The 12,442-nt window shown below is 45.8% G+C and overlaps 1 protein-coding gene across 4 annotated transcripts in view; it reads right to left on the bottom strand.

The window, feature by feature from the left end:
- The window catches only part of LOXHD1 (lipoxygenase homology PLAT domains 1), a gene marked incomplete at both ends in the record, with an annotated part of 202,517 nt that overhangs the window by 37,381 nt on the left and 152,694 nt on the right, over positions 1–12,442 (bottom strand). For 3 of the 4 annotated variants that reach the window (XM_082668196.1, XM_082668195.1, XM_082668193.1), the window contains 3 exons: positions 2,053–2,180; positions 4,959–5,144; positions 6,008–6,216. In XM_082668196.1, coding sequence (XP_082524322.1) covers positions 2,053–2,180; positions 4,959–5,144; positions 6,008–6,216 — 523 coding nt within the window. The remainder of the gene's footprint in view (positions 1–2,052; positions 2,181–4,958; positions 5,145–6,007; positions 6,217–12,442) is intronic. The other variant, XM_082668194.1, reaches the window with a different exon arrangement.

Here is a 12,442-nt window from a genome sequence, read left to right on the forward strand (position 1 = left end):
ATATTGTGAGAGATTGAAGATACAAACAGACACTGGCTAGACCAGAGATGATAACAGAACTCTGACCCACCACCTCTGCAGCAGCAGTCATCCCAGGCAGCCAGACTGCAGCCTCACCAGCAGTGGGCCCATGATGGTCAGGATGCGGGGAGTGACTGCCAGCTTCCCTGATTTGCCCCCTCTCCCAACTCAAGACAATCAGAGAAACCCAGATACGTTCCCCAATTCAATCACATAAGATGCCTGATTCTAGGTAGCTCCCCTTCAGCTTCGCCATGCCCCCAGTAATGCTACACTCTGAAGCTTTGCCAGAGTCCTGACAGCCTTAGCCTCTGCCAAACAAAGAGATGGTGGCTCACACCCTTGCTATAGCCAGCTCTAAAGAAATAGCCTCTGTTCTCACTCGGCCTTCATTTATTCCCACAATTTCAGGAGTTCGAACCTCAGCTCGCCTGCTTACTACCTGAGTGACTTTGAGGAGTTACTTCACCTTTCTGTGTCTCAGGCACCTTATTGGTTGTGAGTTAATATATCTTTAAAAAGCACTTACAAGGGTGCCTGGCAGGGAGCAGGTGCTCGTTGAATGTTAGCCATTGTTACAATCATCATCAGGGGAGAATTGGTCACGGGAGAATTCCAGAAGGAAACAGGAGTTGCATAATGAGAGTGTAGAAGTGCTAAGAGAAGACAGGCAAAAACTGTTCTCATCAGACCCCCAGGCACGAGCTGCGTAAGATGAGCAGAGTTCCCGCTCTCGTGAACGGCTCTGTCTGTGGGAAGAAACCTGTGCCTGGCTCCCAAGAGCTTCAGCATCGTCCTCACCATCCTCACCACCGCCACCATCCAGAAGTACTTACTGAGGCCTGCAGGCAAGGCCAGAGTCAGGAGCTGTGAGGACTCAGAAAGGAGGCTTCTCTGGATGCTGCCCTCCAGCCTGGGGAGGCAGCAGTGTGGTCTCAGGGGTGAGTGGCTGTGGATGGGTTTTAGAAATCCTAGGCTTGGACTCTGAGTCTCTCCCCTCTGATGCTTAAGATATCAGGGGTCAGGGATGGTTTGGGGGACGATGGCTGAACATAGAAAACCAAACAAAACCCAGGACCAAGCTGAGGATTTGCCGGAAGGCGCAGACAGGAATCACTACAAGAGGTTCACCTTTATTGCCATTACTAATAACTATCTTAAGAGGCAGTAGAACCTAATGCTTAAGACTGGGGCCACCTGGGTGCAGTGCCCAGTGCCATAGCTTACTGGCTCTGGGACCTTGAGCAACATGACTTGACCCTGCTGTGCCTCAGTTTTCTTATCTATAGAATGGGGATGATAATAATGGTCCTCATAGAGTTGTAGGGAAGACTAGGTGTATCAATACATTCAAAGGGCTTAGAAAAATGTCCAGCACAAAATAAGCCCACATCAGTGTCCATGCTGTTGCTGTGGTTCCCTCAGGTGTTAAGCATTGTGAGTTTGAGCATCTTCTCTTTCCGGTTGTGCAGTTTCTCCAATGTCTGACAGTGTCTGACATAGGTGTTCAACTGTTTTTTAATATTTTAAAAATTATTTTAGCCTTTTTGTAATCATTTTGAACTTGCAGGCAAGTTGCAAAATAGAACAGGGTTTCTGTGTTCCCTTCACCCAGCTTCCCCTGATGTGAACAGGCTACATTACTACCATACAAAGAATGAAAGCAGGAGATACACAATGACACAACGCTATCAACTAACACAGACCTTACAGTAAACATCTTTGAGTGACAGAAGGAAAGAAGGAAAGGCAGAAGGTAGGAAGGAAGGAGTGCTATGGGTTGAGGTGATCAAGGTAGGCTTCCTGGAGGAGGTGGATTTGAGCTAGCCCTTGAAACAGAAGGGTCTTGAGACAGAGAGAGTGGATGAAGAGCTTTCCAGGAGGGAGAAATCACACAGAGGCATGGAGGCCCCAGGGGATGAGAGGAGAGTGAGGGAAGCAGTCTATTTAAAGGCAGGATGGGGCTGGATGGTGGAGGATTGGGTGTGTGGAGGGGCAAAGGGGCAAGGGGCACAGGCCACCTCCAGATACCTGGCCTTCTTTTTGTCCAGCTGCACCTCCTCTGTGCTGCCGTTGGTGCCGTAGAGGGTCATAAAGATGTTGGAGTCGGTGCCACCACCAACCACGTCGCCCGTCCACACCGTCATTTCATAGAGCACCTGCCACAAGAGGGATGTGGGTCCTGGGCATTGGGCTCAACCGTTAACCCCACGGATTTGCCTCCTTCTCACTGGGGCAAGACAACACGCCCTCCAAGCTCCATGGCTCTGAAAAGAGATCTCCCCCTAATCAACTGTAAATGTCTGGAGAGCAAGAGCTAGGCCTTGTTACTGTCTGTGTCCCTGGCTGTGTCCAGTTCAGTGCTGGAGAGGAGTTCAGTTTCTGATAGGGAACACGTGCGCAGTAGGAATATGACCAAGAGCCCCAGCATTAACCAATTTCTTTGTCAGTAGAATCCCAACCTAAGTCTGTTCATCCCAGCAGCGTGTGTTGGGCAGACAGTGGCTTTTGGAGCCATGCAGGGCGCCATTTGAGTCCCAGATCCGTCCCGTGCTAGCTGTTGACCTGGGCAGAGGCCCCACCTTCTCCAGCCTCTGCTTCCTCCTCCATAAAATAGGGATAAGCACTTTGTAGAGTTGCGAGAGCTACAGACACGTCGCCTTGGGGATGGTTGTGAGGGACCCCCTCCTTCCTGCTGCAGCCAGCACACACCCTGCACATCGGTGAGTGGGAAGCGTGCCCAGTCTGATGGTTCAGGGACTTCTGCCTCCATTCACTTGTGAAGTGGGACAGCCGCCTATTGTACGTGGTTTTCACTTTAGATTGGAATTTTGCCCTTTTGCCTGAGGTTTGCTCCAAAGAGGACGTATTCCCTTTGTCTCTGCTGGAGGCGGAGGGAGCAGCCTACTCCTCCGAGGATGGTGCCCTCACCGAGGCCCCTGCCTTGGCTCCTCCAAGAGGCAGCCTCGTGTCAAGAGGGGCCATCTTCATCCCTGACCTGGAAGGTTCTCTGGTCCTGGCTTCTTACTCCACGCCTCTCACCAGGTGCCCAAGGACTAGCAATTAGGTCTCGAAGGTTCCGGAGAGGCTTGCACACGTGGCCAAGGATGTGCCAGGCTGAGCATCTCCTCTGCATATACCTGTACCCGGCCCTTCCCTTCCCCAGTGGCTGCTGTCACTCGTGCAGGCGCTAGGTCCCCATCACCCAGGTGCTTTCGGACTCGTAACCCAAGTTATTCATGGCAGCGATGTTGTGCGTTTTCAAGCAGCATCTAGAATCTTCACCACGCTACTGCAAGGTTCGAAGTAGTATTTCAGGCCTGGCCAGGAGGACATGTTTGCCAAGGGGGTCATTGAAGAGCACCTTGCTTTACCAGGAAAATCCTCTTAGACCACCTAACAAGGGCATTTGTGATGGGCACGGAGCTATCAGAAATGAAAGCAGAAGCCCAACACTATTTTGCTCTAATCCAGCAGACATAGAAACAGAATGATCAAAGTGAGTGCTTTGTGGCCCCATGGAGACTGTCCCTTTAAGGCTGATCTCTCCAGACTCCTGTGTTCTCTGTGTCCATCTTTCTCTCCTTTATGCAGACACATCTCTTTTTTATGTCATAGGTGTGTTTCCAGAAAGAGACACAGAAACAGAGCTTTTGTAATTCCAGTCTGATATCAGATGTCCTGGGGAGGTGGCCAGTCCAAAGAGCCCTACAGTTCTTTGTTAAGTGACAAACGTGTGTTCTTTTGTAACATGAATAACTGGGGTGTGGGTCTGGATTTCCACAGACTAAAGAGCTCAGAGGGAGATGCAGCTGTACCGAGCGGGGTGTGCGTATGCGCTGGGAGTGACACACACACACACACACACACCCACGTGCCTGCTGGGAATTGGGTCAGGACGGAGGTCCGTGGATGAATTGTGTGCTCTCCTGCACTGACCGTCTGGCCACAGATGGAGATGGCTGAGCAAGGGAGGGGGTATCGATGCCGTAGAAAGTTCTGCTCTCTGGCTGTCAAGCAGGGGATGGGCAGGCATCCACAGTCCTGCCTGGCAAGAGTTTTAGAGCCCATAACTCAGCCCTTCGTTCTGTTTCCATATACTATATAGGCAGGGCATGCTCAGGCCCAGAGCGATTTCTCCTTACCTTTGTGTGACGGCTTCTGACCTAAATCTAGTAGTGCATTGGTTTGGATTCAGGAATAGAGATGAGGGCTGGGACCTTCCATTTACCCCACAGCTTTTCAGAGAGAAAGGGAATCTGCAGGGTCATGTGACACAGAGGCCTCTGCGCCACCAGCTGGCCACGTTTCCTTGGGGCCCAGTACCCAGGCATCCTGCTTCCTGCCTGACACCGACCTGGGACTTTATACAACTTGTCCCAGGTCCTTTGGCTAGTTAGAGGTGGAGATGGGACAGGAGCTTAGAGCACTTGCCTTCCAGCTTTTTCCCCTTAAGGGGGTCTTATGCAGACAGCACTCACTACACTATGAGACCCAGAGGCTCACAGTCTCCCAAATGCCATCTGTCCTCATGACTGGCCTACTGGTGTTGTTGCGGCATCCTTTGGAGAATAATGACTCTGCATGTCTGTGTAGAGCAGGCAAAGCTTTTCTGGACTGTTCATGGTGTCATTAGTTCTCATCAAGATCTTACATGGAACAGGATGGAAAGCATTATTTCCATGTGCTGTATGAGAAAACCAAGGCCTGGAGAGGCCAGATGACTTGTGCAACGTTACAGAGCTGCAGACAAGAAGAGACTTGATTCTCTTGGCTCCTAGCAAAGTGGGTCTGGCTGCTATATAGGGCTGCAGCCCCTGCCAGTGCCCCAGGGATGAGTCTGCTGCTTCTCTCACTTCCATTTCCCCTGCTGCTCGCCCACCTCAGCCTGCACTGCCCTTAGCCACACAATGCACACACACAGGTGCCCTCTATACCTTCACCCCGATGTTCACCACCGTGGCATCCAGGAGGTCAAAGACACGGGAGGTGACTCCATCTCCTCGGTCCTTGGCGAGCCAGCAATTGCAGCGCAACGTGTACTTGGTGCCCTGGGTGGGCACAGCCAAGCATAGCTCCTCCACCAGCCAGCAGCTCTCGGGGGAGGCCCCGTCGTGGCCCAGCTAGGAGGGGACACACAGGGGCCATGAGGACAGGGCACAACTGGGAAAGAAGCCCTCCCTGCTCAGGGTCCGCTTCCCCACTCTTCTGCCTCCTCCCTCAGCATTGCCTTCCAACGTGCTTCACACTCACCGACCAGAGTCCCTCCCGTGAAGGTGGAGAGATTTTGCAGATGTAATTAAAGTCTCTAGTCAGGTGACTTTGAATTAATCGAAAGATTATTCTAGGTGGGCCTGACCTCATTAGGCGAGCCCTTTAAAAGAGGGTCTAGACGTCAGAGATGGAAGAAGTCAGAGAGATTTGAAGCAGAAGAGATCTTCTCTGAATGGCTTTGAAGAAACAAACTGCCTTATTTTGGAGAGGGTCACGTGGCAGGGAATGCAGGCAGCCTCTGGCCTTGGTCCTACAACTACAAGGAAACAGATTCCTCCAATGGCCATTGAGCTTGGGACAGGACCCCAAGTCTCAGATGAGACCCCAGCCGTGGCAGCAACTTGATTTCAGCCCAGTGAGACCTTGAGAAGAGGATCCAGCTAACTCACCCCTGGACTTCCGACTCAGGACACTGTGAGATAATACATTTGTGTGGCCTTAAGTTATTAAGTTTGTAGTAATTTGTTACACAGCGATAAAAAACTAATACACAGGCATCCCCATTGGGTGGCTGGAAAACGGACCTGGAGGGGCAGGTGATGCAACCAAGGTCACCCAGCTAGTTGATGGCAGGGGCCAGGAGCTCTTCCTCCGCTGCCTGTTTTGAGTGGGGTTCAGGTCGGGCCCACTCACCCTCCCACCTGTGTACTGGTCAGTTCCTTCCCTCCTTCCCTAGGGGTGGTCACCATCCCGAGACCCTAGGGCCCAGCACCTCTATTTTCTTGATAACGCCCACATCCAAGCCTGCAACATAGAACTCCTCCACCGAGCCGCAGCTGAAGCCCTTCTTCCCTCGGGGATAGTCCAGCCAGATGCGGTTACTGCGCTCGTCATCCTCTCCGATCAGGAAGATGAAGGCCCGGCTGTCGGTGGCTGCATCCTTCTGCTTCCCCGTGGTGACTGACACATAGTAGGGAATAACTGCAAGAGATCATGGGAGCCCAGCCTCATCACGGGCCACGTGGACCAGGGTAGGCTCGGACACTTGGAAATGACCTCTGGAGGCACTGGTCTCAGCTCCCTGCCTCTGAGACAAAGTACAACAGAGCTTTTCAGACTGGCAAGTATCTACCCTCCAAGGACTGAGGGAGCTAGTAACTCCCAAGAGAAGATCAAAGAGAGCATCGTTGCCACATCTTAAAGCCCTGTTGACCAATTATCTTAGTTGCACCTAGCACTCCCATGTGAAGTGGGGTGAGAACGATAATGGCTAGCCAAGTACAGGGGTTAGATGCCCGAAAAGCTTATCATAGATAAGAAAAGCTTATCACAGCAAAAATGAGGTTGGCAAAAGCAAGGTCTCACGGAAAGTAGGAATTTAGGGAAGATAATACAATAGCATTTATATATGTAACCTGGTAAATGAAAGTTCTAGAAGGAACTCATTTCCAAAACAATCCAGATCAAACAGCATAAAAACTTGCTCAGGTAGTATGGCATAGAGTTCTAGTTGCCCAGCCAGTTTCCATTCTCCTTGCAGCTAGGGGTGGTCATGATATATAAGATGTCGGGAAATTTCTTTTAAAGGGTCTGACTCAACTGGGAGGATCATATTTTTGCCCCTCACCCTTCCATTCATTCTGCTTGGAATGTGGATGTGATGTCTGGAGCTCCAGCTCCAGGTCATCTTGGAACCATGGGCAACCTTTAGGATGGAAGCCACTTGTAAGATTGCCAGAGTGGTCAGGTTGAAAGAGCCTAGGTCCCTGAATTCACTGGGGCTGCTATATCATTCTCAACTGCTTCTCTTTGAATTTTTATGTGTAAGAAAAGAAAAATTCCTTGTTCATTTAAGCCATTATCTTTAGGTCTCTTGTTACTTGCAGTTACTAACTGAAACAGGTTGGAAAACCTTCTCCTGGCTCATCTTCCTCAACAGCTAGGGAGACACTGCCCTGGGGTAGTAGATGTTAGATTATGCAATTTGTAGCCCTTTGAAAAATTTCCAGACTAGACCTTCCTGGCTGGAATTACCTGCATTGTTTTCTGCCCATGGCTGCATTTCATCTTTACAAGGAGAGCCCCACTGGTCTTTCCACAGTTGATCATCGTGCTTAATTAAGGAGAAGCACTTTCTTGTGGGTCCTGTCTAAGAAGGTAGAGTATAAAAAGATTGGCTCTCTGCCCAATCCTATCCCACAGACCCTCCATGTGGTCTTCTGGAGAAAAATATAGTGGTTGACATGCTCTTATATCTAAGAGAACTGAACAGAAAAGCAGTGGATTTAAATGTCCAACAGAAAAATATACAACTGCCTTATCTCAAAAATCTGGTTGGAAAAAATGAACTTCTCAGGGGATTACAATATTGTTTTAAGTTCAAATACTGCCTAAAAGATCTATATGTACAATATGAACTTCTCAGGAGATTACAATATTGAATTGAACAGAAAAGCAGTGGATTTAAATGTCCAACAGAAAAATATACAACCGCCTTATCTCAAAAATCTGGTTGGAAAAAATGAACTTCTCAGGAGATTACAATATTGTTTTAAGAAGCAGGAAAAAACTGAAGCTAAAAGAGTGACTCGTCCAAGGCCACACGTTTTCTTGTCAGAGCCAGAAATGGAACTTAAATCTCCAAAAAACCAGCTCAGGACTTCTTCTTCCCACCGCCCACCCCCGCCACCCCGCCACTGCTCATGCCTAAAATTTGCATGGCTGAGTCCTAAACAACATACAAGGAATTCTCATTGCTGCTCTTGATTTCTGTCTCATGAGAATTGTCCTAGGCTCTCTGGGCTGAAACTATTTCTTGGCAGTCTGGGTGAGGGCAGAGTTTAGGATGATACCCTCCTGGTGGTAGATCAGCAGATTAAGGATATCATCATCCTAACTTCTCTTAGCCTTTGTTTCCCCATCTGTAAAGGAGGCTAATTGCTGGCCTCTGTAAACAGAATTAATAAACAAAAATGTCAATCAACTAGAGTCTGGAGACCAGAAGGGGGAGCTCTCACTCCCTATGATCATGGCAGTGTCCAACAGGAACAAGAAAGACTCCACTTCTTTCCTGGCAACAACTCAGTCAATGAAAAGTCCTGGACTCTTTGTTTACTACAACTCTCCCAACAGCCTTTTCCAAGAGTTCTTCTCCCTTGCTCTGTGGGGACTTGCAGGTAGTTTGCCAGGGTTGCAGACTCCGAATTGCAATTCTCTGCTGATCCCAAAAAACCCATTTTGCTAGAGAAATAACTGGCAGTCTATTTGTTTTAGGTCAACATTTTGGTGGCCCGTACAGGGATCCAGAGAAGAGCCCCGACAGGTCTGGGGCTGGTGAGCAAACAGGTGAGATACCCACAATTGAGCCCATTGTGCCCACTGCTTTTCTTGTCAACCCTGGAGTTTGAAGGTATGTCTTTCTCCTGGATCTGAGCTCATACTCTCTTTGCATTTGAAGCTTTCCAGGCTTTCTCTGGGATCTATTTTAAGGTTTTGTCCTTTCTGGTTAAGGCCTTGTTCTGTATACGAGCACTCATTTGCCACCTTGGTCAGATTTTGAGATCAGACTCTTTCAACTGAAACTGGTTAGGTTTCAGCCTGTTCCCTTTGGAACGGGGGGCTGTTTCATTGCAACTGCGCTGTTTCAACCTTTGACCCATTCCTTTGGAGTAGGGGTTGTTCTATGAGAAGTGGGCTGAGAAGCCTTCGGCCTGGCTCCTCTAGAACCAACCTGTTCCCTTAGAACTTGCTAGTGTTAGGCCTGCAGTTCCTTTGCAAGCTGTTTGAGATATTTGAACTGTTTAAGCTATTGAACTGAGTTGTTTAAAATGTAAGATGGTTGAGTTTTTTAATCTTTTTAAAAATTATTCTTTTACTCTATAGAAAAACCTCTGAGAAATAGGATCCCAGTTATCTAAATATTTTGAGGGCACCCCTACAGGGAATCTGGTCAATTTTATGTGTAAAAACCTCAGCTCTTCCTCATACACATTTCTAACTAAATGGATCTACCTGACCAAAGGCAATTTAGAATATCAATGGCCAAATGGAACTTCTGAAATCCCCAAACTGAATTTTTTTAAAACCAAATTGGAATACAATAGTGCTAAAATTTCTAGAACTGAATGGAATGTGTATTTAGATTGGTACTTTGAGGCTTCCAAACATTATCATAAGCCTAAAATTGCCTCTCTGCAAGTGAGCCTTTTGTAAGTAGCAGTATAGATGGGTCTTGTTTTTAATCCAATCAGCCACCCTATGTCTTTTGATTGGTGCATTTAATCCATTGACATTTAAAATGATTATCGATAGCTATGTCATTTTGTTACTTGTTTCCTGTTTTTTTGTAGTTCTTTGTTCTTTTCTTCTTCTTTTTAGTTTCTTCCCTTTCGGTTTGATGATTTGCTTGTGTTCCTTTCTCTCTAGTTTTTTGTGTATCTATTGTAGGTTTTTGATTTGTGGTTATCTTGGGGTTTGTATGTGTTGACCCATAACTATATCTACTTTGTTTTAAACTGGTAGTCTTTTAAGTTCAAATACTGCCTAAAAGATCTACATTTTTTTTTACTCCCCTCCCCCATGTTTTGTGTTTTTGATGTCATATTTTATATCTTCATGTCTATCTTTTATCTATTATAGTTATAGAATTTATTTGCCTTTCCTAGTGGGATTTTTCCTTTCCTAGAAGTTCTTACTTCTTGTTGCAGCTTTGTTTTTTTTAAACATCATTATTGGACTATAATTGCTTTACAATGGTGTGCTAGCTTCTACTTTATAACAAAGTGAATCAGCTATACATACACATATATCCCCATACCTCCTCCCTCTTGGGTCTCCTTCCCATGTCTCCCTCCTACCCTCCCTATCCCACCCCTCTAGGTGGTCACAAAGCACTGAGCTCATCTCCCTGTGCTATGTGGCTGCTTCCCACTAGCTATCTATTTTACATTTGGTAGTGTATATAGGTCCATGCCACTCTCTCACTTCGTCCCAGCTTACCCTTCCCCCTCCTCATGCCCTCAGGTCCATTCTCTACGTCTGCGTCTTTATTCCTGTCCGGCCCATAGGTTCTTTAGAACCATTTTTTTTTTTTGGATTCCATAAATATGTGTTAGCATACAGTATTTGTTTTTCTCTTTCTGACTTACTTCACTGTGTATGACAGACTCTAGGTCCATCCACCTCACTACAAATAACTCAATTTCATTTCTTTTTATGGCTGAGTAATATTCCATTGTACACATGTGCCACATCTTCTTTGCCCATTCATCTGTCAATGAACACTTAGGTTGCTTCCATGTCCTGGCTTTTGTAAATAGAGCTGCTATGAGCATTGTGGTACATGACTTGTTTTGAATTATGATTTTCTCAGGGTATGTGCCCAGTAGTGGGATTGCTGGGTCATATGGTAATTCTATTTTCAGTTTTCTAAGGAACCTCCATACTGTTCTCCATAGTGGCTGTATCAATTTACATTCCCACCAACAATGCAAGAGGGTTCCCTTTTCTCCACACCCCCTTCAGCATTTGTTTTTTGTAGATTTTCTGATGATGCCTATTCTAACTGTGAGGTGATACCTCATTGTAGTTTTGATTTTCATTTCTCTAATAATTAGTGACGTTGAGCATCTTTTCATGTGCCTCTTTGCCATCTGTATGTCTTCTTTGGAGAAATGTCTATTTAGGTCTTCTGCCCATTTTTGGATTGGGTTGTTTGTTTCTTTAATATTGAGCTGCATGAGCTGTTTGTATATTTTGGAGATTAATCCTTTGTCTGCTGATTCATGTGCAAATATTTTCTCACACTCTGAGGGCTGTCTTTTCGTCTTGTTTATGGTTTCCTTTGCTGTGCAAAAGCTTTGAACTTTCATTAGGTCCCATTTGTTTATTTTTGTTTTTATTTCCATTACTCTAGGAGGTGGATCAAAAAATATCTTGCTGTGATTTATGTCAAAGAGTGTTCTTTCTGTGTTTTCCTCTAAGAGTTTTATAGTCCCCGGCCTTACATTTAGGTCTCAAATCCATTTTGAGTTTATTTTTGTGTATGGTGTTAGGGAGTGTTCTAATTTCATTCTTTTATATGTAGCTGTCCAGTTTTCCCAGCACCACTTATTGAAGAGACTGTCTTTTCTCCATTGTATATCCTTGCCTCCTTTGTCATAGATTAGTTGACCATAGGTGTGTGGGTTTATCTCTGGGCTTTCTATCTTGTTCCATTGATCTATGTTTCTGTTTTTGTGCCAGTACCATACTGTCTTGATTACTGTAGCTTTATAGCATAGCCTGAAGTCAGGGAGTCTGATTCCTCCAGCTCCTTTTTTTTCCCTCAAGACTGCTTTGGCTATTCGGGGTCTTTTGTGTCTCCATACAAATTTTAAGATGATTTGTTCTAGATCCGTAAAAAATGCCATTGGTAATTTGATAGGGATTGCACTGAATCTGTAGATTGCTTTGGGTAGTGTAGTCATTTTCACAATGTTGATTCTCCCATTCCACGAACATGGTATATCTCTCCATCTGTTGGTATTATCTTTAATTTCTTTCATCAGTGTCTTATAGTTTTCTGCATACAGGTTTTTGTTTCCCTAGGTAGGTTTATTCCTAGGTATTTTATTCTTTTTGTTGCAATGGTAAATGGGAGTGTTTCCTTAATTTCTCTTTCAGATTTTTCATCATTAGTGTATAGGAATGCAAGAGATTTCTGTGCATTAATTTTGTATCCTGCAACTTTACCAAATTCATTGATTAGCTCTAGTAGTTTTCTGGTGGCATTTTTAGGATTCTCTATGTATAGTATTATGTCAACTGAAAACAGTGACAGTTTCACTTCTTCTTTCCCAATTTGTATTCCTTTTATTTCTTTTTCTTCTCTGAGTGCCATGGCTAGGACTTCCAAAACTATGTTGAATAGTAGTGGTGAGAGTGGACATCCTTGTCTTCCTCCTGATCTTAGAGGAAATGCTTTCAGTTTTTCACCATTGAGAATGATGTTTTCTGTGGGGTTGTCGTATATGGCCTTTATTATGTTGAGGTAGGTTCCCTCTATGCACACTTTCTGGAGAGTTTTTATCATAAATGGGTGTTGAATTTTGTCAAAAGCTTTTTCTGCATCTATTGAGATGATCATATGGTTTTTATTCTTCAATTTGTTAATATGGTGTATCACGTTGATTGATTTGTGTATATTGAAGAATCCTTGCATCCCTGG

This window comes from Grampus griseus, assembly GCF_964374135.1.
Source record: "Grampus griseus genome assembly, chromosome: 12".
NCBI classification, from domain to species: Eukaryota; Metazoa; Chordata; class Mammalia; order Artiodactyla; family Delphinidae; genus Grampus; species Grampus griseus.